The sequence below is a fragment of the Phalaenopsis equestris genome, unplaced genomic scaffold (assembly GCF_001263595.1).
Source record: "Phalaenopsis equestris unplaced genomic scaffold, ASM126359v1 Scaffold000337, whole genome shotgun sequence".
NCBI classification, from domain to species: domain Eukaryota; kingdom Viridiplantae; phylum Streptophyta; class Magnoliopsida; order Asparagales; family Orchidaceae; genus Phalaenopsis; species Phalaenopsis equestris.
The window spans coordinates 391,103-418,425 of NW_018164779.1; the positions used below are offsets into that span (position 1 = coordinate 391,103).

At 33.4% G+C, this 27,323-nt stretch overlaps 1 protein-coding gene across 1 annotated transcript; it reads right to left on the minus strand.

The window, feature by feature from the left end:
- Positions 1-6,899: 6,899 nt before the first annotated feature.
- LOC110025851 (rhodanese-like domain-containing protein 14, chloroplastic) lies at positions 6,900-22,822 on the minus strand. Its single transcript, XM_020726524.1, has 6 exons — positions 22,493-22,822; positions 22,370-22,416; positions 16,464-16,556; positions 7,630-7,768; positions 7,442-7,544; positions 6,900-7,289 (listed from the first exon to the last, which is right to left on the minus strand). The coding sequence occupies exons 1-6, from the start codon at positions 22,662-22,664 to the stop codon at positions 7,175-7,177; spliced, it is 669 nt and encodes a 222-aa protein (XP_020582183.1). The 5' UTR covers positions 22,665-22,822; the 3' UTR covers positions 6,900-7,174.
- Positions 22,823-27,323: the final 4,501 nt, after the last annotated feature.

Genomic DNA, 27,323 nt, shown 5'->3' on the forward strand with positions numbered 1-27,323 from the left:
AACCTCAAGACAAGGAGAAAGACAGAGAAAACTACTCAGATCTCATGGGGAAAATACAACAAAACTTGGAATTCATATATAAAATCAAAGTCATACAAACTATAACTATAAATAAACTTATCTCTAATTTCTCCCCAAGAAAACTCCTTGAAGTTCCTCTGAATCTCTTCCTTTCTTTACAGCACGTAGAATTCCTCTTCAAAGCAGCAATGAGGAAGAAATATCTCACTTTCCCTCCACTCTTACAATCTCTCGAAGAATTCCTCATAATTTTTACACACTACTGGAACCTTTCTAACCTCCAGGAACTCTCTCCCCCTTTCAGGACTTTTAGGCTCCTCCAATTTTTGGCCAAAACATTCTTTTAAAGTTGTGGATGAGCTTTTCTAAGAGTTGCCTAAGCATCCCTTCAAAAATTGGTCTTATTCAAAGCCTGATTGGGCATAACCGCCGAGCTCACCGTCGGCTGCCTCAAGGGCGCCGTCGGCGAACCTTCTTAATGAATTAATTTTGGAGACTTGGGAAAATCTCACTGTTGGCGGGGTCGATGGCACCGTCGGCGCCCTAGTGCAATTCTGCACATTTTGGTCCTTTTCGCTCCAAATTCGCTCCTTTTTGCATCTTTTTACTCCAATGACCCTAATTCATTATTCATGCAACAAAACATCAAAAATACATTTCTTGAAAGTGCAATATCATCAAAAATAGTATAAAATAGGTATGAAAATCTCAACATATTTTTCTTTGGTCAGTTATCTATAAAATTTATTTTAACTGAATTTTGTTTTTTTAAAGGCAACCCTTCTTAGGATAAATTTAACTTTAAGGGCATGCCCTTTAAGGATACATAACCATAGACTAAAATGTTTTTACATAGGCCAAGGTGGTGCGATATATTTATTGTAGGTTAGAAACCCACCATACATCTCAAGAAATTTCTATTTAAACAATTAAACGTATTATTCAAAGAATAATATACTATCATGAGGGATAGAAATATTCCTTTAAAATAGCACTACGATGAGGAAAATCTTCAAAATTTATAGATATTCAAAACCAGAGGTTTTCCTCTATATTACGAGTGTAAGATATGGTTTAGTTTATTTCGGGGTTTGGTATCTCTACGAAGGTTAACCCTCATAGTTAATTACACCTTAGAAGTTATGACTCTTGAGAATAATATCTATTAAAGTATTGGCTAATATTTGTGTGTGGTTATATGGTAAGTGTCTGTAAGATTGAAGTTTTAGGACTCATATTGATAGACTCAGATTGAAAAGATTTACATGAAATTGAAAGGTTGTGACCTATAGTTCAATGACAACGTGTCAAGAAAAGACCAGGAAAAATGGTTAGTCAGCTATGAGAAGAGGGCTTACCCTGAGGATTGGAATTGTGAATTTATTGAAAAGGTGTTGAGTTTTTCTTTATTTTTATTTTATTTTATCTTATTTTTGCATTTCAAAATTAGATTTGTTTTGGGGGAGTTTGACCTAGATTGATTTGGTTTAAAAAAAAGGATTTGATTTGGATTGATTTACTTGAGCAGAAAACTTAAGTTGGTTGGATTTAATTTCATTTGAAGGTTTGGTTAAAGTTTTTTAAAATTTTATTTATTAAGGTCTATTTGGAGTGGTTTGAAGATTTGGGAAAAGGGAAAGTTAAGAACATTTGAAGTTTAAGAGTTATGTGTTTGAAGTTTGAAATGATTTTTCAAACTTTGGAAAGGCTGTTCTTGAGTTAAAAGGAGTTTAGATTTAAGCTTTTAAAAAGGTTTTAGTAGTATAGTTTGGTTTTTGATTTTGAGTTTTGGGTTTTGAAATTATTTTGGTAAGTTTTTCATTTTAGGATTAAAAAGAGTTTTGGGTTTTTTTAAAGATTTTTATTAAAGTTCTACTTATTTTTAAATAAGGAGTTATAAAGGTTAATCTGAAGACATTGAATCCTATACTAGAGAATCAGACAGGCTAGAAGGATTTTTAGATAAAAGTAAAGCCTTAACTCTAAAATAAAACTAGACTCTACAATGAGGCTGAATGGGTGGGTTAACTTAATTTTTGGGAATAAAACCGATCAAAATGCATATGACTTTCCATCATCCCGAGTGCATTATAATCCTTAAAGTATTAACCAGCCGAATCGTAAAGGGTCTCCACTGTTAAACTTTTTTACTATTAGATAGATAAAGGTGTCTTCGTCAGTGACCATGGTTTACTTCATCCTTGATCACCTATATAGTCAAAGGGGGTAAGACTGTTTATTTTATATGTCCTAGACTTTAACACTAACTAAGGTACATAATAATCTAACCTAGGCTTCTAAACTAGACAATTCTGGGGTTTGTATTATTCTTATTTTTGCTTCTAAGTTGGCTAAAATAAGGTTCATAGTTGATATTCCAAGTAGTGGTTCTCGTGATTTAAGTTGATGATTTTATAGTTGTTTTGGAGATTTGATATTAAATTTATGAACTCTTTCACCTACTAGTTTGACGCTCATTGTGAAAATCAGGGTCTTCTAAGTTCAAGTTTTGCATTTAATTTTTTACCCTAAGAGTTTTTCCATTTATTTTTCCTTCTAGGTTTGACTTCTAGTGCTTGGTTTATTGCTTTATGTTAAAGCACAAATATCATGAAAAGTTTCATTCAATTCTTTTTTATATTTACACTCTTCATGCTTAAGTTTCATTCACATGCTTACTTTTCAAAAATTCTTGCATCCATAAAAAAAAGATATAATTTTATAAAATATTTGCTCTATCATAAAAAGATAATATATGCATGTGACTAAACCTTAAGTTGTGAAATGTGTATGCATGAAACTACTTAAGACTTATATGCTAAAAAGTTAAACTTATAAATCATATGTTCATAAAAGGTAACATATTCATTTATGAGCCAAGCCCATGAAAATGTATAGGTCTTGCACGAGCTAGCTATTCAGGAGGATTTGTAAAGTTTTATAATTTTGGTATAATTAGTGAGCTCACAGAAGATTTTACTTTGAAAAGTTTTTCTTAAATTTGAAAAGGTGATTTAAACTTTATTTGGACAATTTTGTGTATGCTTTTGTTCTTGGTTTAAAAAGAGTTTTTGCTTAGGTTTTGTAAAATAAATTTTTAATTTTTTTCAAGAAAGTTAAGTTTTCTTTTGAGAGATATTTTGTTTTAGGTTTTATTTTTTGGAACATTTATTTAAGTTTTGCTTTTTGGAATGATTAATTTTTGAAAAAGAAAAATTTTTATTAAAGGTTATTTTGAAAAAGGCATATTTTTCAAAAGGTTTTGTTAAATTTTGCTTATTTTTTAAAAGAGATTTTTTTTGTTTTTTTTTTTATACTTTTGAAAGGTTATTTTTATTTTTATTTTTTTTTTAAAGGATCTAGTTATTTGTTTTTATTTTTTATTTTTTTGTTTTTGAGAAGGTTATTTTTTTGGAAAATTGTTCTGTTATATTTTTTATTTATTTTGAAAAGGGTTCTGCGAAATTTTGTATTTTAAAGTCTTTATTTAAGGTTTTTAAAGGGTTGTTTTTTAAAAAATTTTGATAGTTTAAGTTTTGGATGCTTTTTTTCAAGGTTTTTGAAAGGTTTATTTTTAAAAAGGTTTTGTTATGTTTTGGCTATAAAAGTTGTTTTTGAAGATTTTGAAAGATTTCTTTTTGAAAATTTTTTGTTAAGTTTTATTGAGAGTTTACTTAGAATTTTTATTTATCTTTAAATTCTTAAGCTTAAAAAAAATTTATGAATATCTTAGAGCTTAGAGCATACATAAACTCATTTCCTTCTCATCTATCTCTCTCAAAGCTCAATTAAATTTATATAATGATAATTCTTTTGGAGCAAATTTAAACTTTTATATATTTTTAATAAAAGTAATTTCTTTTAGAGCACACTTACATTTAGAATTTTTTTTATATGTAAAAATAGTTGCTTTTTTATAGATATCATAACATAATTATATGGCCTTTGCAAATCACTTCCTAAGTACCTAACTTATGAGAATAATCAGACCTAAGCTTATAAGCAGAACCTATACATATATTATTTAGTTATTTTTTTTATATTTTATTAGCAATCCTCTATACATGCTTTCTACTTGAATCTATAAAGACAACTTGCAAACTATATGAAATATAAACCCAAAACTTGCATAGATATTTTCATGAAAAGCATAAAGCCACAACTTACATTGATGTTTACATTAAAAACATAAAGCAACAAGCATGGAAGGTTCACTATTGCACATGTAGTTGTTAGGAACATGGGACCTAACATGGGAAAACAGTTAGGTAAAATGGTGAATTCAATGAACAAAAGAACCCCACGTACGCTCCCCGACAACATTAAAGTGAACCCTATGGAGAAAGGGAAGGATCAAGTACAAGCGATGAGGTTAAGGAATTGAAATGAATTGGAAGGCACCACAAGGAGGGAGAAAAGCCAATCGAGTTAGACCTTGAATTAGGAAGGGAGAGTAAGACCCCCGTAGAGGACTTAGACCTATTTCACCCTCTAGGATGGAGCTCGGAATACTTCCACCTTCATTTCCCTAGAGGTTACAGAAACAAAAATCTAGACCAACAATTTTTTAGGTTTATAGAAATTTTTAAAAAGTTGACTATAAACATCTCATTTGTAGAAGCCCTAGAATAGATGTGAAGTTATATCAAATTCATGAAGGAATTTTGAGACTGGCTTTAACTAAGGAATGTAGTGTCATATAGCACAAAACGATGAAGGACCCTGGTAGTTTCACCATCCCATGTGCCATTGGAGCAAAGTTTGTTGGGAGGGCCTTTTGTGATTAAGGAGCAAGTATAAACCTAATGTCACTGTCCATCTTTAACAGACTAGAATTATGAGACTCCCAGACTGCCAACTTGACCCTACAGTTAGCAGACAAATCCTTAGCCTACTTCATGGGAATCATATAGGATGTGTTGGTCAAAGTGGATAAATTCATATTCTCGACAGATTTTGTAGTCCTAGATATGGAAGAGGGCAAGGAAATACCCTTGATTCTTGACAACCCTTTTTAGCCACAAGAGAGGAAATAATCAATATTTAGAAATGGAAGTTGATCATAAAAGTAATGATCAGGAAAGCACTTTTGATATTTTGAAGTCGATGAAATTTCCCCAAGTCCCTAGTGACGCTCAGTGCCATAGAATAGAAGTGATGGAGGGGTTAGTGTTAAGTCAATTTGTTGAAACTATGGAAGTGGACCTGGTAGAGCAACTAATGGTTGAGGATTGTAGTGAGACATCTAGAGAAGAATTTGTTCTGTATTCGAGGGCAGCTCTAGGACCTATAGGGAGAGATTTGAGTTCTTAGACACCACTACAAATGTCAAGCCCCCAGTGTCATTCACAGAGGTAGCCCCTAAGCTGAAGTTGAAAGCCTTGCCAAATCACCTTGAGTATGTTTATCTATGAGAGCCTTCAGCCTTACCAGTGATCATTTCAAAAAATTAATTGAGGTGCAAGAGGAAAAGTTGATGAAAGTACTAAAATATTAAGAAAGTATTTTGGATGGACCATAGATGACATAAAAAGTATAGCCCGTCCCTACGCATGCACAGGATTTTGTTGGAGTATGGACATAGACCCAAGAACGACCCCCAAAGAAAGAATGAACCCTATGATTAAAGAGGTAGTGTAAAAGGAGATTCTGAAGTGGTTAGAAGCAGACATAGTCTTCCCCATCTTAGATAGTGTTAAGAGTCAGCTAAATTCACTATGTACCCAAAAAGAGGGAGTGACATTACCAAAAAATGAGAGGACTGAGCTGATACTCACTAGAACTTTCACTGGATGGACGATTTGTATTGACTATATGAAGGTGAACACAACCACTAGAAAAGACCATTTTCCCATGCCCTTCATTGACCAGATGCTTGATAGACTAGGATTTTGGATTGACCATTGATGACATACAAGGTACAAGCCCATCCCTATGCATGCACAGGATTTTGATGGAGTATGGACATAGACCCAAGACTGACCTAGAGAGACTGAACCCCATGATTATGGAGGCGGTGAAAAGGGAGATTCTGAAGCGATTAGAAGCAGACACTTAGATAGTGTTAGTCAACCCAATTCACTATGTACCTAAGAAGATGGAGTGACAGTACCAAAAAATGAGAGGAATGAGCTGATAGGACTTTCACTGGATGAAGACTTTGTATTGACAATATCAAAGCAAATTGGAGAACCGAATGCTAGGCTGATTAGAGCATTGAATAGTAATAATATTAGGGAAACAAGTAATTTTTAAATGTGATTGATTGATTTTATAATATTCAATTATTGATAATTTAAAAATACTTTTATATATTAATTTAACAGCAAAAATAATATTTAATAAAAAAAATTTGGATAAACTTCAGGGAATGCAAAAAATAAGAAATTTGAAGGTAAATTACATGTAACAATTTTGATTAAAATTGGGCATTACATTGCTTGGTATAATCATTACTTTATTTCTTTATTTTTTACTTTCATTATTTAAAATATGTTTGGGTTGTGTAATTTTTTGTTTTAATTTTTTAAAAAATATTAAAAAAAATACACAAAATAACTTTTAAAGTGTTTTGAATATTTTTGAAAATAATAATGTCATACTTCAACATGCCCAAATTGTTTTATTTCAAATCAAAATATAAATAAAATCAAATTAAAAAAAATTAAAAATTAAAAATAAATATGATCTCAACTAGCTCCTAAATATAAAAGGAATGATAATCTATGTTTCAGTGAAGAACCAGCATTCAGAACAAACACTATTAACCATCCATGAAAACTAGTATATGAAAAGAAATTGCATGGGCAAGATGCACTGTGGATGGTCTTAACAAAATTTTATAAATATGAAGGCTGCATTCCAAAACATTATGAAAATTTTGGCAGAAATCGAGTAATTCAATTTGCTCGTCAAAGTAATGCTTTCATAATTCGCAGGCAAGTATTCATCCATCCCTTCTCTATTTAAGTGAAATTTGCCTTGTTTTTGAATAAAAACCAACTGTTTTCTGCTATTTGGAAAGGGAAATTTCTCATGGTCAGCCTATACAGATCAAGCTACTCAGCATCCACACAAATTGATTTTGATTTTCATGAGTTCTACAAAAAGAAAGCAGCTTAAAATCAAAAAATAATTAGCAAGCTTTTTCTTCTTACTCTTCAGAAACAGATGGCAACCCCTCCTTGAGCCAGGTGTAGAGCCCTCCATCCAGGTGATAAACGTTATTGTAGCCATTAAGAACTAGGAGATAAGCTGCTATCAAAGATCTGCAGTAAACAGAACCAAATATTAATGAGGAGCATAATGTATTCTATTTGTTATAACGCATACACAATGCTATAATTTGAAGAAAACTACTTTAGCTTGTTTCCTGAGCTGATTTTCTCTGCTGGAATGGGTGGGTTAGTGATAGCATTACCTTGACTGCTGGCCCTGTGGGAGATTTTGAGAAGGACGCATCGTTCCACCGGATGAGCAGGCAACTATAATTTTAGCATCTTTGTCTAGCCTGGACTCCACAACTGCAAACCACACAAATACTTTTATTCATAAATTGGAATCATATATTATGTAGGGGGCATGTTATTAACTAGCAGTGTTTCTTACCCTCTAAGAAATCAGGATTTTCTTCTGTGCCAGAAACTATGCCGAAGAATAAGAAAGCTGCACGGCGAGCAATGTCCCATGGCGTCCATTCCTTTATTAACCTATAAATTTGAACATTGATGGCGCCAGGGGGATGTGCCTGAATAGGTTAAGCATCAAGCATAGGAAAGACGTAAAATATGTGAACTTCTGAACAGAATGAGATATGTTAAATAGGTTTTGTTTGAATGTTTTCATTAAACTGTAGTCTAATGCACAAAATAATTTGGATAACAATGATGACAACAAACAATGACACTGATAAGGTGTCATTTGAACATATCATTTAGGTCTAATTATTCTTCAGAAGTTACATTGGGCATTTGCAGTTTACGGTCATTCAGGCTAAATATTCTTCAGAATTCATGTTAGTACTTAACTATATAAATATGTGCTACAATTTATATCAAAAGACAATGTTTTGCAGCTAGAACGCTATTTACATCATTGAAATCAACCAGTAATGGAACATTTTTTTTTCTTTCCGAAAAGCTGAGGGAAGACCCGATACATATATACATTTAGCAATGGAACTTGAGTACATATATAAAAAAATGAACATGTACTTATCTATAATGTACAAGGGGCTCAACACAACTGGACTAGCTTAAGTACATGCAGTATACCTAAGCACGAAAACAAAAAGAGCTCAAACAATCTGTTGGATCACAGCCAAAGAAACCCCAGCCCAATCGACCAAAAGAAACAACTTGAAACATATTTTTCATATTCTATATTTACCTCCCTAATTTGCTTCTCGCTTTATCCTCCCTCCTTTTAAATCTCTCTGTTTCTCTCTCATTACCTCTATTTTTCTTACTTAAAGCAACCATTAGCTCCTAGAGATACAATAAAGAAACTAGAGAGTTAAATTTTATAATATATATAAATATATATATATATATATATATTCTTTTTCTGTTTTCTTTTTAATCGAGCTAAATGCCATTCTCCTTCACTGCTCTTTCTAACATCTTTGTTGAAGCCACTTGAGCTATAAGCCAGTATGATTTCCACTAGTCATATCCAGCAACCAAACCCAAAAGGATAGAGCCCTAGCCACAACTCACCATTAAGCACTGTCTAGCTTTCTTATTGATATCACTGGAGACCCATCTTATTAGTCTCTGCATGCTTCAAGCTATAGAACACCGCTCCAAAGGTTAACAAATAGAACTCTTTGATCTTCCATAATTTCTCATTCCCAACTAATAACTTATCTCCTATAAGGCTAAAGGTGCTGGGAATGATAATAAAATATTTGAGAAGTTAGGTATGAATTTATAAGTTTTGTACTTAAATTTGAATAGGATTAGTGGTATGATATGTTTCGGATTTGAACAATCTAAGAGGAAATTTGGCAATGCTAGCAGCCATATTTGACTGGTTTTATCCAAATCACGTCGAAGGACTTTAGGCTCCACATCTCAACAATCCTGGGCCTGGACACTAAGTTATGGATGTATTGTCAACGAGAGTCATTTCTCTTTAGCATCAGCTCTTAATAATCCATGGAGTTGGCTAAGGCTTTGTTCCTAATGTCCCCGCTTAAAATCAAATCAAATTTTGTAAATCATTGATCTTTAGCTTCTTAGACCCATTGGAACTATAGAGAACCATCAAAATTCTACACCAGCTCTCTGAAAGTGATGACAACAAACCTTGTCAACGAAGTTAATATTAACAGAGCTCAACAAACTTGTAGTCAGATTTCTAGTATACTCGATAATAAGAGATCATTCTATCATCTTATGATTGAAAAATTTTCTCATTAAATATATCTTATTGACCACCACAAACTTATCATATGATTGAAAAAGCTTTTCATCACTCCAACTACAGTCATCACATTAATAATACAAAAAGTAACATTCTTGGTTAATGCTGGTGTTCCTAATGCATGTTTATCCCAGAGATCCTAGTCTCATTGGCTAGTTATTGTCTGCTTAATCCCCAGATGAGGTTGATGCAGCCTTTTTGATATAGCTTATCCTCAATTTGCATCTCCTAGAACATAAAACCTGTCATTGAATTTATTGATGTTCACCTTCAAATCATTTGACAATATTGCTCCAGTTAGTCCTGTAGAATCTTAATGGGTAGCTCAAATATCATTTAATGGGAGAAATCAAACACATGAGAGCAATAGCAAAATAAGAATAGAAGATTAAAAAAAAAAAAAACTGAAATACAAACTCAGAAACGATAGGAATTAAATTTACATGGTTCAATGTGATTTGCCTACATCTATAGCCATATAAAGGGACAGATGCTCAACTAGCCTAGAGATGGCACATCATATAGATATTTTATTTCAAATGTTCTTTCCATCTTTAATCTCCCTGATGCGCTTCTATTATTTTCTCTTCTTCAATCTCTTTTTCCACTCCTTTTAAAGCTCCCTTTCTCTTACATAAAACTGGCCACAAATTCCATAGGATATAATAAAAAAACTAAATAGCTATTTATTACAGTATATAAACAATAAACTATTATACATTTTATAGATACTCAATAGCTGCATCTCTCTTTCTGTTCACCTTTAATCAAAACCTTTAGCCTAAAGATTCAACTATATCAACTCAATAACAAAGCTCTAATAATATAAGCTAACCATATATATATATATATATATATAATTTCTTTACCAAGTTATTATCACTTGTATCTTTCACTTGACAATTGAAGTCACAGCAGCCAAGACAGACCACCTATTATCAGCTTCGTCAACAACCACCTATAGGGTATCCATCTTTCACCAATCATCAACATCGATTGATAGAAGATCGATGACCCTGCAAGTGGTTGTCGATAAGGCAAGTGATAGATGGTAGTCTTGCCTTTGGCAGCTTCAATAGAAACATGAAGGAGATAACTGACAATAAGTTGCATAGGAATACAAGGGAATATTGCTTTTCATATTCACATATAGTATTCTTATTGGGATGACATGGTTGAAGTTTCAGCCTTAGGTCTGAGGAAACAAAGAAATAATAAAGGCTACATCATTATATAGTATAAATAATATTATTTTAGATATAATATATATAATATATAGCTCTTGAGTTTTTTTATAATAGCCTCTAAAGTTGTTAGCTTGAGACAGAGACTTGATGGAAAAAATACAATTTTAATAAGAGGACTAAAAGAGAGAAGTAAAGAGAGTATATAGAGAACTTTTAGAGGAAATGTTCACTTGACTAGTAAAATAAAGGTCACTCAATTTGGACGTAGGCATAACTAAACATTGGTGAAACTTATATCTGTTATTTTTTGACGTATTTCCTTGCAAATATTTTTCCTTTGCTTGAATTCGCTATCACTTGTGTGTCACTCGAAAGCTAAAATATGTTTGAAAAAGCCCAAGGCTAATATATTAAAAAAGAAAAAGTACATATAGGTTGTATGAGAGGGCCCAAAAAAGACGTCTTATCCACACAATACAAAACACACAAAAGGTCCAAAAAAAAAAAAAACATGTAAACCCAAAAATCAAAACTGCCAAATCGTAGAATCAAGTAGCTTTAATCCTTCCTCTACATCTAGTTCTAGGAAAGAAGTCAGCTAACAAATTGTTGAGTTTTATGTCATTACCCGAAGTAACCAATATATCATCTATTAAGTTCCTGAGCTCGAGTAGGCCTCCATTCTTCTTCTTCCTCCAGGATGTGTAAACCTGTCATTTCTCATTCGAAGACTGGCTCATCTGATCAGTGTGTTGGTCGACAGATTCTCGGGCATGTATAAGCTGATGAGCCCCTTGCGCCTGACTAACAGTAACAATTTGCTCGTTCTGATGAGATGATAGAGCCGCATCAGAAAGATTGTCAACCGTTGCAACAATGATAGGTTATAGGATATGTGAAGTATGAATTGTCTCCTCTACACCTGATGCTTCCTGAAGATGAGGAGCTTCAAAGTTAGCCTGACTATCGGGCCGAATATTATCCTTTGCAGGTAAAGGTCCTTTAGTATTGTTTTCAAGGTTTGAATCTGTAGGTTGCCCAGTTGAACCATCTGGCAACAAGTGGGGGGAGATCTCCGGTAGTGGGAGGGAGAGTTGTTGGCGTTTCAACCAATGTCTCAATAGCCAATGGATTGCACTCATGGGTGGAGGGACAGGTGTGAGTTGGGAGCAGAGGGCCCAGTAACATTTTTACTCTGAGATTTTAAATGAGGGTTCAAATGATGACATTGAGAGAGAGTGTCCAAACATATGGCAGTGGATGCAGTAAAGTGGGATCTGTTCGAGTTCCACTCGTTGCCAAAAACCCTAGTGCTGCGAGCCAATCTAGATCTCCCCCGAAAAAGGTAAAGTAATGTCTTGTTCAATCAAAACTCTGGCTTCAGAAGGCCGACTCAGAATAACTGTAGGAATATCAGTTTTGAGGGGTTTACCATAAACCATAGCTAAGGAGTAGAGGAGCTCGTGATTGAAGAGATGGAACTTCAGACCCAGCCATACAGGAACAGTAGGAGGTTCAGTGAGAGGGTCAAAATCGACCGTCCATTTTAAAACTTTCATCACACGGTTATATATTTGAACGAGTGTTCTCGCAAACAAATGAGCATAGTCTTCATCATCTGATAATTGTATAAGAATATGTCTACCGTCCAGTTTACCAATTTTCCATTCCCCTTTAAGCCACATTTGCTCAAAATCTTTTCGAATTAGCTCAAGTTTGAGATTTCCATAGAGGAACATACCAACTAAGACCAGCCGGCAAGATGAAGCTAAAATGGAGATCTCAGCTTCCGAGAGAGAGATTGCAAGCTTACCATTTTTACTGGATGTTTTTTTTGAGAAATCCAGTGTCAACGCCCCGCGCAACAGGTATGTGGTATCTATGCAGGAAAATACACGAAATAGACGCGCGAGCGGGATTATCGCTGGCAAGGGCGACGGCGTAGGAACGGAGCCCCGATGCCATCTCGACATGCAAGGAGTGCACGTAAGAAAAACACGGCCATATTCTGCAAACGATGCAAACCGCCTCGTATCAGGGTGATGACAGGCTGCGTTAGGAAGAGGAAGGAAAACGACGTGCGAGAAAGACTCGGCCAGAAACTGCAAAGACAAAGTCGATGGAGTGAAGCCCTTCATCGTCGGGCACGATGAAGCCGATGGCGCAAAACTCTTCGTCGTCAGGCACGACGAAGCCGGTGGAGTGAAGCCAAAGGATTCAGCATAGGGAATCCCCATCGGGCGGAAACCCTAGCAAAGTTGCCCGCCGATGCCATTTTTTTTTTTAGTAAGAATAGAAATATAACCATAACTTATTTTATTAATGATAAAGTGGGAATAAGGCCAATTACAAATTTTATAGGAATAAGCTCAACTACCGATTTAAAACAAAGATGACAACAAGAAGAACCCTTCATACAATAATTGTTACATATTGGGTTCAAGACCTGATAACATCCTGTAAACTATAGATACTGCTCAAGCTAAGGCCCTTACATATGTCAATGAAATAAGCACACACGAATCAAACACAAAAGCGCATAAACACTATGAGAGGCTTCCCGTTCAATGCCAATTCTAGATAATGATAGATTAAATATCCTTGCCCCTGAATAAAATAAAATGGTTTATAGGATTCAAACTCATGAACATTAGATCACATTGATTTAATCTCGTAGTTTATATAAATAGATAAAAATTAAATCCACTTATGTTTTAGCTAGATTGAAATTAATAAATCTGATTTCCTGATTGATCAAAATTCTCATTGAGTAATTTTTTTAGTTTCAAGCACAATAATCATACTAAATTTTAGCACAAGAACTTAGCCTTGATGAACTCCCTAATTGATATGAAGAGTACTCCACAAATCAACCAAAAATTCAAATGAACTATCCTTGTTTACACGATCAATTAACTTCCAGTATTTTTACCCTTAGACAATACACATTAGATACTCATCATCAAAATCATCATCCTTCTTATTTTAGTCTTATCCAAGAGATTTGATGTTGGCTTTATGAATTAATCTTTTCCGCTCTATATTCCAACATGATCTTCTTCTTATCAATTCTTTATGTCACTTGAGTTAAGACCATACTTTGTCGCTGAGATTCCTATTTGATAAACAACTCAAGTTAAGATCATGATTGATAGCTGAGATCATAATTGATCAATACTTAGGAACAACCTTTCTAGGTAATGTCCTACTAAGATCCGCTAAGTTTCTATGATGAGAAATAAAACACGGATAATAGCACAAGGCAAATATTATAAGACATTCATCCACAATAAAATCACAAAAAATAGGATACAGCATATCATGGACAATTTTTTTATAAAATCTTTATAAAATAAGGGATCAAAGCACATAATGTAAATATTTTCAAACTAGAAATAACATTATACAATAAATTATGATATCCAATGTATCAAATAAAAAGCTTAAGAATCAATAAAGGAAAAGAAACAAATATAGTTTTAAGTACAACAACATTGCAGTATTTAAGTAATTATGCTTAATTATCAGCAAAACAACAATAAAAGAATTAAAAAATAGATAGATCTGATTAATATCAACATTGTATTGTTCACAAAAACTACCAAATACCCAAATAAAAATGTAATATTCACACAATGAATACACTGAATTACCACTAATCAGAGCAAATACAATCAACATCATGGTCATCATCACTACTAACACTAATTCCTCTTCAATAAAACATTCACCAACATAGGGGAAAAAATATAGTTTACAAAATTCGTTTATAGAGAAAAAGTAAAGTTAACCATCATCGTATTTGTCATCCGTGCCAGGTAAAGTCCTAGCGTGTGAGAGTGTCATGATCACGCCGAACTCCAATTTTGGGAAAAAATAATCATTCAAAATTTTCATCATGTTGGTAATGTGATAGCATGTGTCTAGGATAGAAGATGGAAATGTTAAGGCTAAATCAATGTATTTGCATCCTGTTATACATAACCACTTAAAATGAGTTTTATGCTTATTTCAAGACCCAGTTAAAATTACTGAAACAACTAAAATTCCCTACTGCTCATTGAAACCAAATTGTAGAAGTACCCTATATGCTTACTATTATAAAACTACCAAAGTCAGAAGTCCTACGGCCAGATGTGATGGAAACAAAGAATTCACATAAACAAACATTGACTTGTGAAATATAATACAGTAATGAGTCACAGAATTGAAAGAAATTAGGGAACTGGCCATAGATTCAAGAAAGGAATAGAAACCAAGGGATTGCAGAAAGGAAAGGATAGCAAGACACATAATAGAAGAATCAGCTGCAATTAGGGTGTTACGATTCGAGTTAAGCTCGAGCCACCCTTGGCTTGAGCTTGAGCTTCGAGCTCGAACATAAGTCTATGAGCTTGAGTCGGGCTTTTATTATATAAAAGAGAAAATAATATTAATTTAAGTTAGTGTTATAATAAAAAAAAAAACAAATAGAATGAATACTTAGGAAATAAATAATAAGAAATCACATGATATAAAATATAAAATATTATTTTTTAAATATTTTTAATAATTTACCGATAAGTTTTGGAATTTAATATATTGTGAGTATATTTAATATTAATATTTTTTTAAACGAGCCGGCTCACGAGCTAACGAGTCAAGTCGGAGCTAGCTTGAGATTAGTTTGTTGGCCATCGAGCTCAGCTCACGAGCCACTCATCAAGCCAAGCTTAAGTCACTTATCAAGCCAAGCCCGAGCCAGCTCAGTACTCGACTCGGCTCACTTACACCCCCAGTTGCGAGGATTGAAAGGCTGGCATAGTGACCGACCAGTCCTAGATCATCAACGAAGGAAATCTTACAAGCACCGGTAAGATAGGAATCCAAGTACAATTATTAAAAAACTTTCATGATGAGTTAGATTCCTATCCATCTACATAAAACTCCTATAAACCAAAATATATTAGAAAAAGTAAAAGTAAAAATTCAGCTGAAAGTGCCAAATTTTAGATTGTCATAGGAATGCAAGCCATTTAACATTTTGGATGGAAGTAAACTTCAAGATTTGCATTAGCAATTTATTGGTCAAGTAGCAATTCATGAGTCAAGTTTAATTAGATTAATCTCACTTACATAGAATTTTATGGCCAACTAAATTAGCTATTCCAGTCCAGAGGAAGAATAAAAAGTGAAAAACTAACCCAAAATTGAAATAAATAAGGTCCAAACAGCACCTAAGGGAGTGGACAGAAAGCCAGGTAGGAAATAAGTCAATACTGGAGGGCACTCAATCATAAATCATTTACTTAGATCAACCAAGATCCCTTTTCAGTTTCCTTAACATGACATAACATAAATCCAAATTCACCATCAGTAGAATCACTAAGACACACAAAAACAAATGAAAACCCTTGGCATCCAATTCTAAACCTCACTGCAGCTTTTGCTCATACCATGACTTATCATCCACATCCCTTCAGAACTTGCTCCTCAAGTTACTGAACTCCCATCATACATTTATTTAGTAGCTCATTTGGGCATGGAAGTTCCTTTACAAATAAATGGTTTCTACTCCCTTTAACACAAGTTCTTGGTTCCACTGGTAGTGAGGAACTGCTAAATCGCGAAATGAATGAAAAGCTATTTTGGGAAATGTATTCATATCGCAATCACCTAAGTAGCAAGGTAACTAGACAAGCATAATTAACATTGTTATTCAAATAGAAGACATCAAGATGGCTAAGCATGGCCTCCTATAGTGGCTTTCCATAACAAGAGATAAGCAGATTAAAATAAAAAAATAGTATTGGCAATTGGCAACTTTACAAAGTATTGAAAAGAAAAAACCTCTTTAAACTCTGCCTCAGGGCGTACGTCTAGAATCACAAAATTGTTTTCCGTCTGAAGGCGTAGAGCTTCCTTCACTTCCACGCTTCTTACCTGGCAAAATAATAATAAGAAACCATGTGTTCGAACAACATGCGACTAGAGGAAACTATTACTACTGATATGCATCAGGTAAAAAGGATCCACGTTAAAATTTCATATGATATAAAAATAACCTTATTTTTTATAGAGAATGAATAAAAAACTGTCACTAGAGGAACCATATTTATGTTTTAAATGAGAAAAAAAATATGAAGCTTATTTCTACTGGAGAAATAAATAAAAGAAGATGCTTGGATCTTTTTAGCCGCTAGTAAGTGAAAAGGTCAAGTGAGACCAAGTTGGATCCTTCGTGCCCATTTAGAGTTGGGATTTAGTTAAGAGTACTTAATACTTATTAGTATTAAATTACAAAAATTAAGTATATGATAAATAGTATATTACTAGATGATTAATTAGTTATTTATACCAATAAAAGATTAATCAAGCCTTTAACTAAGTTCATTAATATGTTCTTGTTGAAATTTAGAATAATGAGGAATAAAGCAGAATAATATTATTATATGAAAAGAGGATATAAATATCCTTAAATGAATCCTAGAACAGGAAAGACAATAAAAAGAAATAAAATTAAAAAAAGGATAACAACACATAATATCTCCAATAATCAATTCATATTAATTATTTTGATACAAAAGAAATAACATAAAATGGAAAATCCTAAAATAGGAAAGCAAGTCCTAATCCAAAGAAATAAAAATAAAATAGGAAAGGAAATAACTCCTAATCTAAGGAAAAAATTATTCCTCATAACTTCTCACATGAATAAATTAATTCCTAATATAACTTCTAACACTCTCCCTCAAGTTGAACATAATTGAAAACCATATATAACTTGGATTTGAAAACATCAAACAATGAGCGAGGGAGATCCCATGAAGTAGAATTTGAAGTCTTCATCCCTTATTGTGGTTGTCGTTGACTGCAATTCCTACAGTGTCTGTAAGTAGACAGAAGACTCCTACTGATAATGCTACAGGGGAGTTTGCAGGGAATAAGACAACTGCGGTTATCGTTGACTACAGTTCTAGCAGTGTCTGTAGATAGACAAAAGACTCCTACAAGTAATGCTACAGAGGAGTTTGTAGGAAAGTAGTCAACCTGTAGGAAAAGACTGACTTCTAATTGACTGTAATTCCTGCAGTGTCTGTAGGTAAGCGTAATGCCCCCCCTACGGGTAATATTGCAGGAGAGTTTGCAAGGAAGTAAACAGCCTTTAGAAAAAACTGTAGGAAAATATTCTGAAGGAGGGCCTGCAGATCTTCCTCAAGAAGCCTAGCATTAGCTGGGATGCAGGGCAGTGATAAGAGAGGATTGTTGTTGTAAGGCTGTAGAAAACCAGGCAAGTCGGACTACTAGAAATCTAAATAACTACAGGGAATCAGGAAAGTCGAACTGCTGAAAATCAGGAAGTCGAACTGTTGAAAACCAGGAAGTCGGATTGTTGCAAGGAAAAACACCGGCGGAGCACCTACTATAGAAAAAAACTCAAAGATGGTATATTATAAGGAAAGAACAACAAGAACGTCCTGCGGCTTGGAGGGACAACAGAGAAGCCATCGACGAACTCATCAGAGAAGGGTCACTGGTGAGAGGGAGAGCCCGACGACAGAGGTCTACAAAAATCTTGTCAGAGAGGCCGTCGGTGAGAGGGAGGCAATAATCCAAGGTTGGTTGCCCACGCGATATACCTTTGATGAGGATCTTAAGGACGTCGCCACTCAACATGCACTCAAATCTTGCGACAAGTAGATCTGAGACTAGAATCCAGGGAATGACTATACGATGGAGGGAGGACCGCGGTTGGAACTACCTTCTTCAAGTAGAACGAAACCTCCTTCACAGTTTCATCATACCTTGCTTAGAGTACTTTGGCATGGTGACATCCATCTTGGCTGGAACTACCTTCTTCAAGTAGGATGAAACCTCCTATACAATTTCATCATATGGCATGTTGGCATCCATTATGTTGCAACAGTACACCAATTGTGAAAGCAAGAAGGGCATGCTTACGTGTCTAGCCATCCTTGGAAATACCCGCTTCAAAACATCCAGTGGTGGAATCAATGATCAGCATAGCACAATCCACTTGAGAAGTTTCGGTGATTACATACTTGATGAAATCACGATGGTCGGGAGCATCAATGACAGTACAATAGTTTTGTGGTCTTGAACATCCACAAGGCGATGTCAATCGTGAGTCTTCTTTGTTGAAATTAGGCTCTGATACCCACTAATCGGGAGGACGGAGCAGCAACAATGAGGTGACAATGGCGATTTTAAAGTCACCCACTAGTTCTGAGTCTGCAATTGCGAACAGACCGATGCTAAGCCTTATGAACAAGCGTCTTCAAGCTCCGTTCAAGAAATATAATTGAAACCTTCAGATGGAAGCCAAACTCGCACAAGGAAAAACCCTAATTAAAGAACAAGAAGAAATTCTCCGCTCGAAGCCTGGTGTCGTTGCCCTCATTGACGAGTCTGAGAAATTAAAGTCACCACTTGTCGCCACAGTGCTGGAGGAAATTGCCAGCGTTGCTTTCTACTGCTCGCCAAATCAACACAACCCTATGGTGGAAGTGGCAGGTGAGTCTTCTTCGTCGGCGGATTCCTTCATGAAGGACTTGCTGGCGCTGCTCTATTTTGGATGTCATTTCAATGCAAAGCCCCAGAATGATTTTGCTTCAATTATGCTAACAAGGCAACATAAAATGGATTAATGCCCCTTGCTTTCTAGAGGCTGGCAGAGTCAAAGCTCCTGGCTTCAGAAGGGCCAGCCGACAGGCCAAGCCTACAGGGACAGAAGAAGAAAATTCGTTGCTTCAAATATCAAGACAAGTGCCCCTCCTCTTCTCGCATGGAGGATGACAGGAAGAGAGTCCGACAGTTCTGGAAGGACCGGTGGCTAGGATGCGAAATCAAGCTCTGATAGCATGTTGAAATTCAGAATAATGAGAAATAAAACAGAATAATATTATTGATATGAAAATGGGGTATAAATACTCTTACATGAATCCAAGAATAGAAAAACAATGAAAAGAAATAGCATGAAAAGGAAAGATATAACACATAATATCACCAGTAATCAATTCATATTAATTATTTGTAAATAAATAAAAAAATAACAAAAAATAGGAAAGCCTAAAATAGGGAAGGAAATAATTTATATCTCATAACTTCTCACATAAATAAATTATTTTCTAATATAACTTCTAACAGTTATATATACTAGCTATGATAAACGTGGAATAATAATTAACACAAATTTTAAATTAAAGTAATCATTAATTATTTAACTATATTAATTAGAGTTACTTAGGACCTTTCTTAAGATTCTTAAGGCTTTATTATCAAATTAAAAGCCATGGCTTAATTATTTATTGTAATCAATAATTAGGTATGATTAATAAGGCTTTTCCAGTAAAATAATTCGGGATTCAGGTATAATTAAAGGACCATAAAATAAATTTAATTATTTAAACGATATATATTAAGAATAATTCATGCCTAATAATAAAGTATGACACTTTATGGTATAAACAAAAGAGCTAAAGCCAAAATGCAATTAAGTAGTTTTCTCACCTTATCTTAGTTTACAAGAGTAAATTTTTCCACTGACCATATGGCCCCAACAAAAAGGCCCATAATGTAAACCATATTATGTCAAAGCTTATCAAGTGTTGCATCTAAATAGAGCTCATAAGTTTATAGGTTACACTCAAGTTGTCATTTACGGATAACTAAATAGTTTCTCAGCTAAAACCTGCAACAAAAACTACTTTAAAAAAATAATTAAATGGAGACAAAATGGTCCTTAGATAGATCACTGATGTAATGGGTATGCTAGGATTATATTAAAGAATATTTATGAGTCATTTCTTAAGTAACAGATATGACCAACTAATAGATAATTTATGGGTTACTAATAGTTTTGTATTTTATATAAGTTGGCTTTATTGGGAGCTATCAGATATGCAATGAAATGAACAACATCCCCTTGCTTTGAATATCTTCTTCCTCCTCCCCCTTCACATCCTGAGTTCTCTATGAGTTGCCAGTGGACTACAATCTTTGTTAATCCAAGTTCGTATCAATTGGTGCTCTCGCTAATACATGAATCTATTAGATTAAGGGGAATAAATAGAAATTGTAGTTCACCAGCAACTCCAAGAAAATGTAGGATTGAGAAAATAAAGACTACGAGAAGGAAGATAGTCTAAGTAAGAGAATCTTTCATTGCACATCTAATAGCTTCCAATTGAGGCTATTATACAAAGTACAAGACTAATAAACACCCATAAACTATCTATTTGATTTTTGTACCTATTACTGAACTAATGAATCATAAAGATTTTTCAATATAATGCTAATATACCCATGATATGATTGATTGGATCATTATCAACAACTTTAAAAGGCACCTTTCCCTCAAGGTCGAAGCACATAGTATAGCAGGATAAATCCATATAAAAAATTCATACAAATTTTCAAGTCTTAAAATAGTCGCATAAACAGCGGTGTGACTACAGGAGGTGGGCAGCCATCAAGCCACACTTCCCTCAAACAATTTCCAAATGGTACTTGAGGTACCCACATGTTCAATTGATTCTTATGATTGCACTAGTGCAATTGGAGTCGATATGAATTTAGTAAAAGTATCTTCAAAAATTGTGAGTAGCTGTAATGGTGGAGTAAAAGAGAGGCTTTGATATCCATTTATATCAAACAATGTATTTGAGCAAGTGCTAGGATCATCGATTAATTCAAGCAAAGAACACAAACAAGTTTTTTGATTATAGATTGAACCACGGTAATAGGAGAGGATGCATCTAGAACAAACAGAATCACATAAGGGCCTCGATGAGGTGCTTACCATTTGTTAAGGATTTGGGTGCATCGCAAAATGCCCTCCATTCATCATTGGACAAAAAAGATAAATCAACTTCAAATATAAGAAAACAGTTAAGTTGCAAGAGTTTGTTTGCAGCCAACATTGGTGTTGAAATTGGGGTAAGCACAGGATAACCTCAAGTCTAGTCAAAAACCGATGAAAATTGTATATAATCTTCCAAATTATGCTTAATTTTGTTCAACACTATTTTGAAGTTCTAACAAGTTGGCCGTTGCACCCATTTCATTATTCATTGGCGTTACAGAGTGTTTCATCAAATATCTTTATTGCATTTTGAAACAGGAAAAGGTAAATCAAGAAAGGAATGATAACAACTAGTTCTTAGATTTCAGAGAAACAACAAGTACTGCAATAGAGAAATGGTGCGATTTCTTGGCTTGAAAACTGGCTAATTAGATTTTGAGAGCAAGCAGAGGAAGATCATAGCAAGAGAGACAATTGATACAAACCTTTCAAGCAAGCAGAATAAGCAATGACAACAGCTTGCCAGCAACTGCAAGAAAATACATGATCAAGAGGAGGAGATGGAGGTAGAAGATATTCAGAGGAATAAAATTTTACAAATTTCATTGCATAACTAATAGCTCCCAATTCAAACTATTTGTAAGAAAAAAAAACCAATATAAGACTCATGAACTACTTAATACTTTTCATACCTATTACATCAATAATCTTTGAGACAATCCTAACATATCCATTTCATTATTGATCATATGAAAAGTGCTTCACCAGAAAATGTGAAAGATGGAAGCTAAAAGAAGCCCAAGCATCTAATTGTCCTAATTGTCCACATGGACGACAATTAGATAAGGTTCTTACTGCCTAGCTTCACTAGTAAGCTTGATTCTCAGTTATTTCAAACATATCAATGGGGCGGTTGGGCTGTAGTCGTTACCCTCTTCTGCAGCAAAACATCTCGCTTGACCTTCCAATCTTCCTCGGCTGCAAATGAGAGCCAACCACAAGCTAAGCTAAGGAACACTAAATTTAATGAATCAAAGAATAGAAGAAGAGATACCGGGGGATTTTGGGGGCCTGGTAGCAGTGCATTTAACTCCAAATCGGACAGCAGCAGAGCGCGAAATGCAGCGATGGCTTGCTGGCGGTAGTGGAACGGGGTTGACGACCCCAAAGGATTTAGAAGCGGCACTAAGAAAACTAGGGCTTGTGAAAGAATATGCGGCGAGCATGACTTCGAGCGTAAGGTGGAAGTCTTTAACCAGAAGAAGCGTGTTAGGCTAACTAAGATTGCTAATGAAGCCGAAGAAGGCTTCCGACATTTTTCATTCCGATGATTCTTTCAGTTTTTCTTCTCATGGTTTGCCGCAGACACTCTGCAAATCCAACGGGTGGCTGAGAATGATTTGTCTGTACACGAGGATTTTATTTTTTTTTTATTGGGACAATTACATGAAAGGATTCCGAAATATAGCTATTTACAAACTAAGCTTTATCTTTTTCAAATTCTTTTTATTTTATGCTTGTTTTATAAATAGCAATATTTCTAATGTTTTGTATGTAATTATTCATTTTTTAGGGGCAATTGCATAAAAAATAATTGCCACTTTTTAATTCTTATTTTTTTTCAGTGATATGCCATCTTAAATTTAATTATTACTTATATATCATTTTATCTTTTTAACTCTTAGAATTAATCATTCTAATCAGTTGATTTTAATTTAATAAACCACTCAATTAACCTAGATTGTAATGTTTACTTCTTATAAAAAATGATAAATTTGTATTAAAATTATCACAGGTTTTATTCAATTTTAATTAAAAATATCGATCACTTATAATGAATGATATTGATTTAATTATTGATAAGAATTTACTCAAAAAAAATGATTATTTTTAATATATTTAATTCATAAATTTTATCAATAATAAAGTGCAATGCAAAATAAATCCTATCAAATAAGTATGATCAATATTAATATGATAAGTCTATAGCATGAATGATTAGAGTGTGGTTAAATTCGCTGAAGATTTTTATAATGTTGTAAATTAACATGTCTTAATGAAAAAATAAAAACATTCATGCAAAATTCTAATTTTGTGGTTGACTTTTTTGTCAAATTGATTTTGACTCTACTGATAATTTGCATATAATTAAAACTTGTTTGATAGAGGTTTTGTCCTCTTAAAAAAAAATTTAGTAGGAATATTTATGATGATCATTCTTGAGTCTTAAGAAAGAGTTTATGTTGACTCTCTAAGAAACAATAGTTTGTGAAAATTTCAAGATCTATCATGGATCATTTCTTACTCGAACTTATAAAGCTACTTAAAATATATAAACTTATGTTTAGCGAAGTCAATGTTGATAATATAAAAATCTCACTTAGTCAAAGTTAGAGCCACTTCATCTTTGTCAATGCAGTTAACTCTAATTTAACTTAATTAAAGTATGCAAACTCAAAATCAACTCAATCAAGGATATTCAACCCCAAATTCAACCCGATCAATATTGATTATTTTTTAATAAAGTTCAATCAAACCAGTCAACTCAACTTCAAGTAGGCCAATGTCGTTCAACCTTACCTCAAATTATGGTCAATCAACCTTAATTATATAATATTAAATGACAATAAAACTCAATTTATACATGACCAAGTGATGCGGTATTTTTGTGTATGAGTTGTAAATATCTTTCAATACTACAACATGCTCACGACAGCACAATTAGTAAATATGTAGATCAATCACAATAAAAATCACTTAAGTATAAAATAGTTTTATATTTTAAAATCTTTAAGCTGTCAAACCTTAGTAATAACACGTATATGTATCACTCAAGTAATAAATGGCTCTAATGAAGTCTTAAGCATCGATCTCACAGGGAGTTAAAAATTCTTATGGTTATAATTCAAAACACAATATTCAAACATCAAAATCTTAAATAAGAAAAATAAATTTAAAGTGAATTTGATGTATGCTAAATGAAATGCAGTTAAAAGAATTAAGTTAACTAAGTTATATTCTAAACTTCAAAATTAAACTTACTAAGACTAAACAAAGTTTTGAAATGAAGAGTTCAAATTTAAGAAAGCATCCTTTCCCTTTACAATGAGTTTATGGATTGTGAAGTAATTAAAATCATTCAAAATTATATATATAATTGTATTGTGTCAAATAGAAGCAATCTTATTATTTACCCTCTGAGAGTGCATAAAGAATATTGACTGGTCTAGAGTTTTGTTCCTAAATTCGTGGTTAGGTTGAGAGGATGTTGGCTCCCACTCCAGAGCTCTCATTTCTCTCTCCCTTGAGGGCTAACAATCTCGCTTTAGTTTCCAAGCAACTTGATCAAATTGGGGATTTCAGTCTATCACGCTAGTCTGTCACCCTAAAACCTTCAATTTTACGCTTATCAAAATATATTTCCTTATTTATTTGCACTCAACCCTATAGACTACATTCTCACCTATGAAATTGAATGTGACTCTTACCTTGTTGTAGAAAGTATAGCTCTTTTGGATATTATGTTTCTCAACAAATTTTAACACTTCAATTGGTCAAATTGAAAAGTAAATGAAGATCAGAATTTGAATTATCACAATTTATTGACATTTAAAACCTTACATAACAAAATTAATTCTTCACAAAACCATATCTTATTGTAGGGAGAAGGATAAAGAAGGCTACTCAGAATTCATGAGAATGATGCGACCAAACATAAATTTTATTTATAAAAACGAGTTTACAAAACAAAAAAAGGAAAGAACACAACTTATCTCACACTCATTCTCAAGCAAATCCCTTGAAGTTTCCTTTAAACACTTTCTCTCTTTACAACTACACTCAATGCTCTCTTAGAAATGTAATGAAGAAACCTTTCACTTTCCCTCTCTTCTTACAACTCTAGAAGAAAATTCTAACTCTTCATCTACAACTCTCTCTCATGCCACTTGCCCCCACACTCTCCACTCTCATCTTATATGGCCACACTAGGCTCCTCTTTTTAATTAAGGTGCCAACCTTTCTTCAAAGGAATTCAAAATTCCCTGTTTTTTCCCATAAGGCACACCTCTTCACACCAAGAGACAAGTCCCTTCATCCAAGAGACATATCTCTTCATTTAAGAGTCTTTCCAAAGTATTTAGATGCATTGAATTACTCCATGAGGCGTTTGAATTAATTGAAGCCTTCTATAACCTCTCAAAAGTAGTCAATAACCGGCACAATCCGTCTTAAATCGTCTCTGGCGCCTCTGGCCCTAGCTTATTTGAGTTTCACGCTGTCTTCTGGATTCTGCCGCCTTTGGTGCCAGGATGTTGAAAAAATGCATTTTGACTCCAAATTTCTTACCTTTTGCTCATTTTTGCTCTAAATGTCTAAAATCAATGTGCCTACACCAAATATATGAAAATACTCTTCTTTAAAGTGCAATATCACCAAATTTAAGCATAAAATGTATACATAAAAGTACACATTTTTTTTTATATTAAAATCCCCCAAATTTAAATGTTACATGTCCTCATATGACTTTTTTACTACATAAAAATATGGCTTATTGTAGAAATTAACTAATAAACTTCAATAATTTAGTTTAATAAATATAATAATATAACTTAAAAAAACTTTTAATAACTTTGGTTAAAACTAAAAGTATAAGAACACCTAGTAATCATATCTAATATTTCTAAATGTCTATTCATTTCAAGAAGAATTGAAATTTGTCATATCAAAGATACTTAGAATGTCCATATGAAAAAGAATTTTATGAAAACTTTATTAGTAAGATTGCTAATATTGAAATACAAATTTAGATAATGTAATAAAGTCTTTTTTTCTCAAGTTGATTCAAGTGAAGCCAATTTTTTATTAGGCATCTCTTAAAGCTTCTCCTCACATATTTTCCTTTCTTTTCCTTTTTCTCTTTATTTTCTTTTCTTTTCTTTTTCTTTTCTTTTTTCTTTTTTTTAGGGTCATTTTCAATCCTTTATTTTCTTTCATTTTCCATGTGAGGATTACTATATATGAATAGCCTTTAATAATTTTGAATTTCACCATCCCCTTCTTAAAGTTAACTTCTTATCTTACTTTACTTTATAAATTCATATTAGCTTTGAAGAATTTTCATGAAGTCGCATTCTTTTATTCTTATATCAAACTCTAAGATTCCTAATACTTCAAAAATACAATTTCATTTACTTTAAATAGAAAAATCATAGTATTATTCTTTCATATTAAATATCTTAACTCTAGAATCGACCTTCATTATTAAAGATTTTTGCTTAAATTTACTATAATATTTAAAAACAAAAATATAGTTATCCAAAGTTAGACTCTAATACCTAAGGTCATGTTAAATTAATTTTAAAAATATAGTTAATTGAGGGCAAATAAAATTTAGTTTACTTCTTTTAAAGAAAATTTTATTTCCCCCAAACTTAAATTTTTTTAATAATAAGTAAAGCATGTAATACAAAAATTGTAGGTGGAAAGAAAATAGTAAATGCACAAAAATAAAGCTAACTTTGTTGGCACTATTTTTGGTGTGGAGTTTGCCCGTAAGAAGCTGTCGGCCATCGGAATTGAAATCCCGTTGCCCGCTTCGGAAGGACGTTAAAAAAAAAATTAGTTTTGAAAAAGATGAAGTCAAACTGACCTCATAATTTTCATAGTTTAAATGGAAGAGCACTTTACCTCAAATTCTGTATCTATCCCAAAGGATGAATACAAGAATTGAAGGGTGAGGCTCGATCAAATAAACTAGAGAAAGTCATGACATCCGTTTGAACTGCGGAACCAATATATTGGCCGACAAATTCCCCTATTTAATATAAGGAATTAAATAGGGTTTATATTATGCTGGGTTCGGGAAAAGCTTCCTATAAGGGCAA

Bases quoted from the DNA above. Each gene is read 5' to 3' on its own strand.
- LOC110025851 (XM_020726524.1), bottom strand. From the start codon at position 22,664: ATGCTCGCCGCATATTCTTTCACAAGCCCTAGTTTTCTTAGTGCCGCT. The intron at 16,557-22,369 runs GTAACGACTACA...TTATTTTGCCAG, and splicing joins ATGTTTTGCTGCAGAAGAGG to GTAAGAAGCGTGGAAGTGAA. The intron at 7,545-7,629 runs GTAAGAAACACT...TGTGGTTTGCAG, and splicing joins AAATCCTGATTTCTTAGAGG to TTGTGGAGTCCAGGCTAGAC.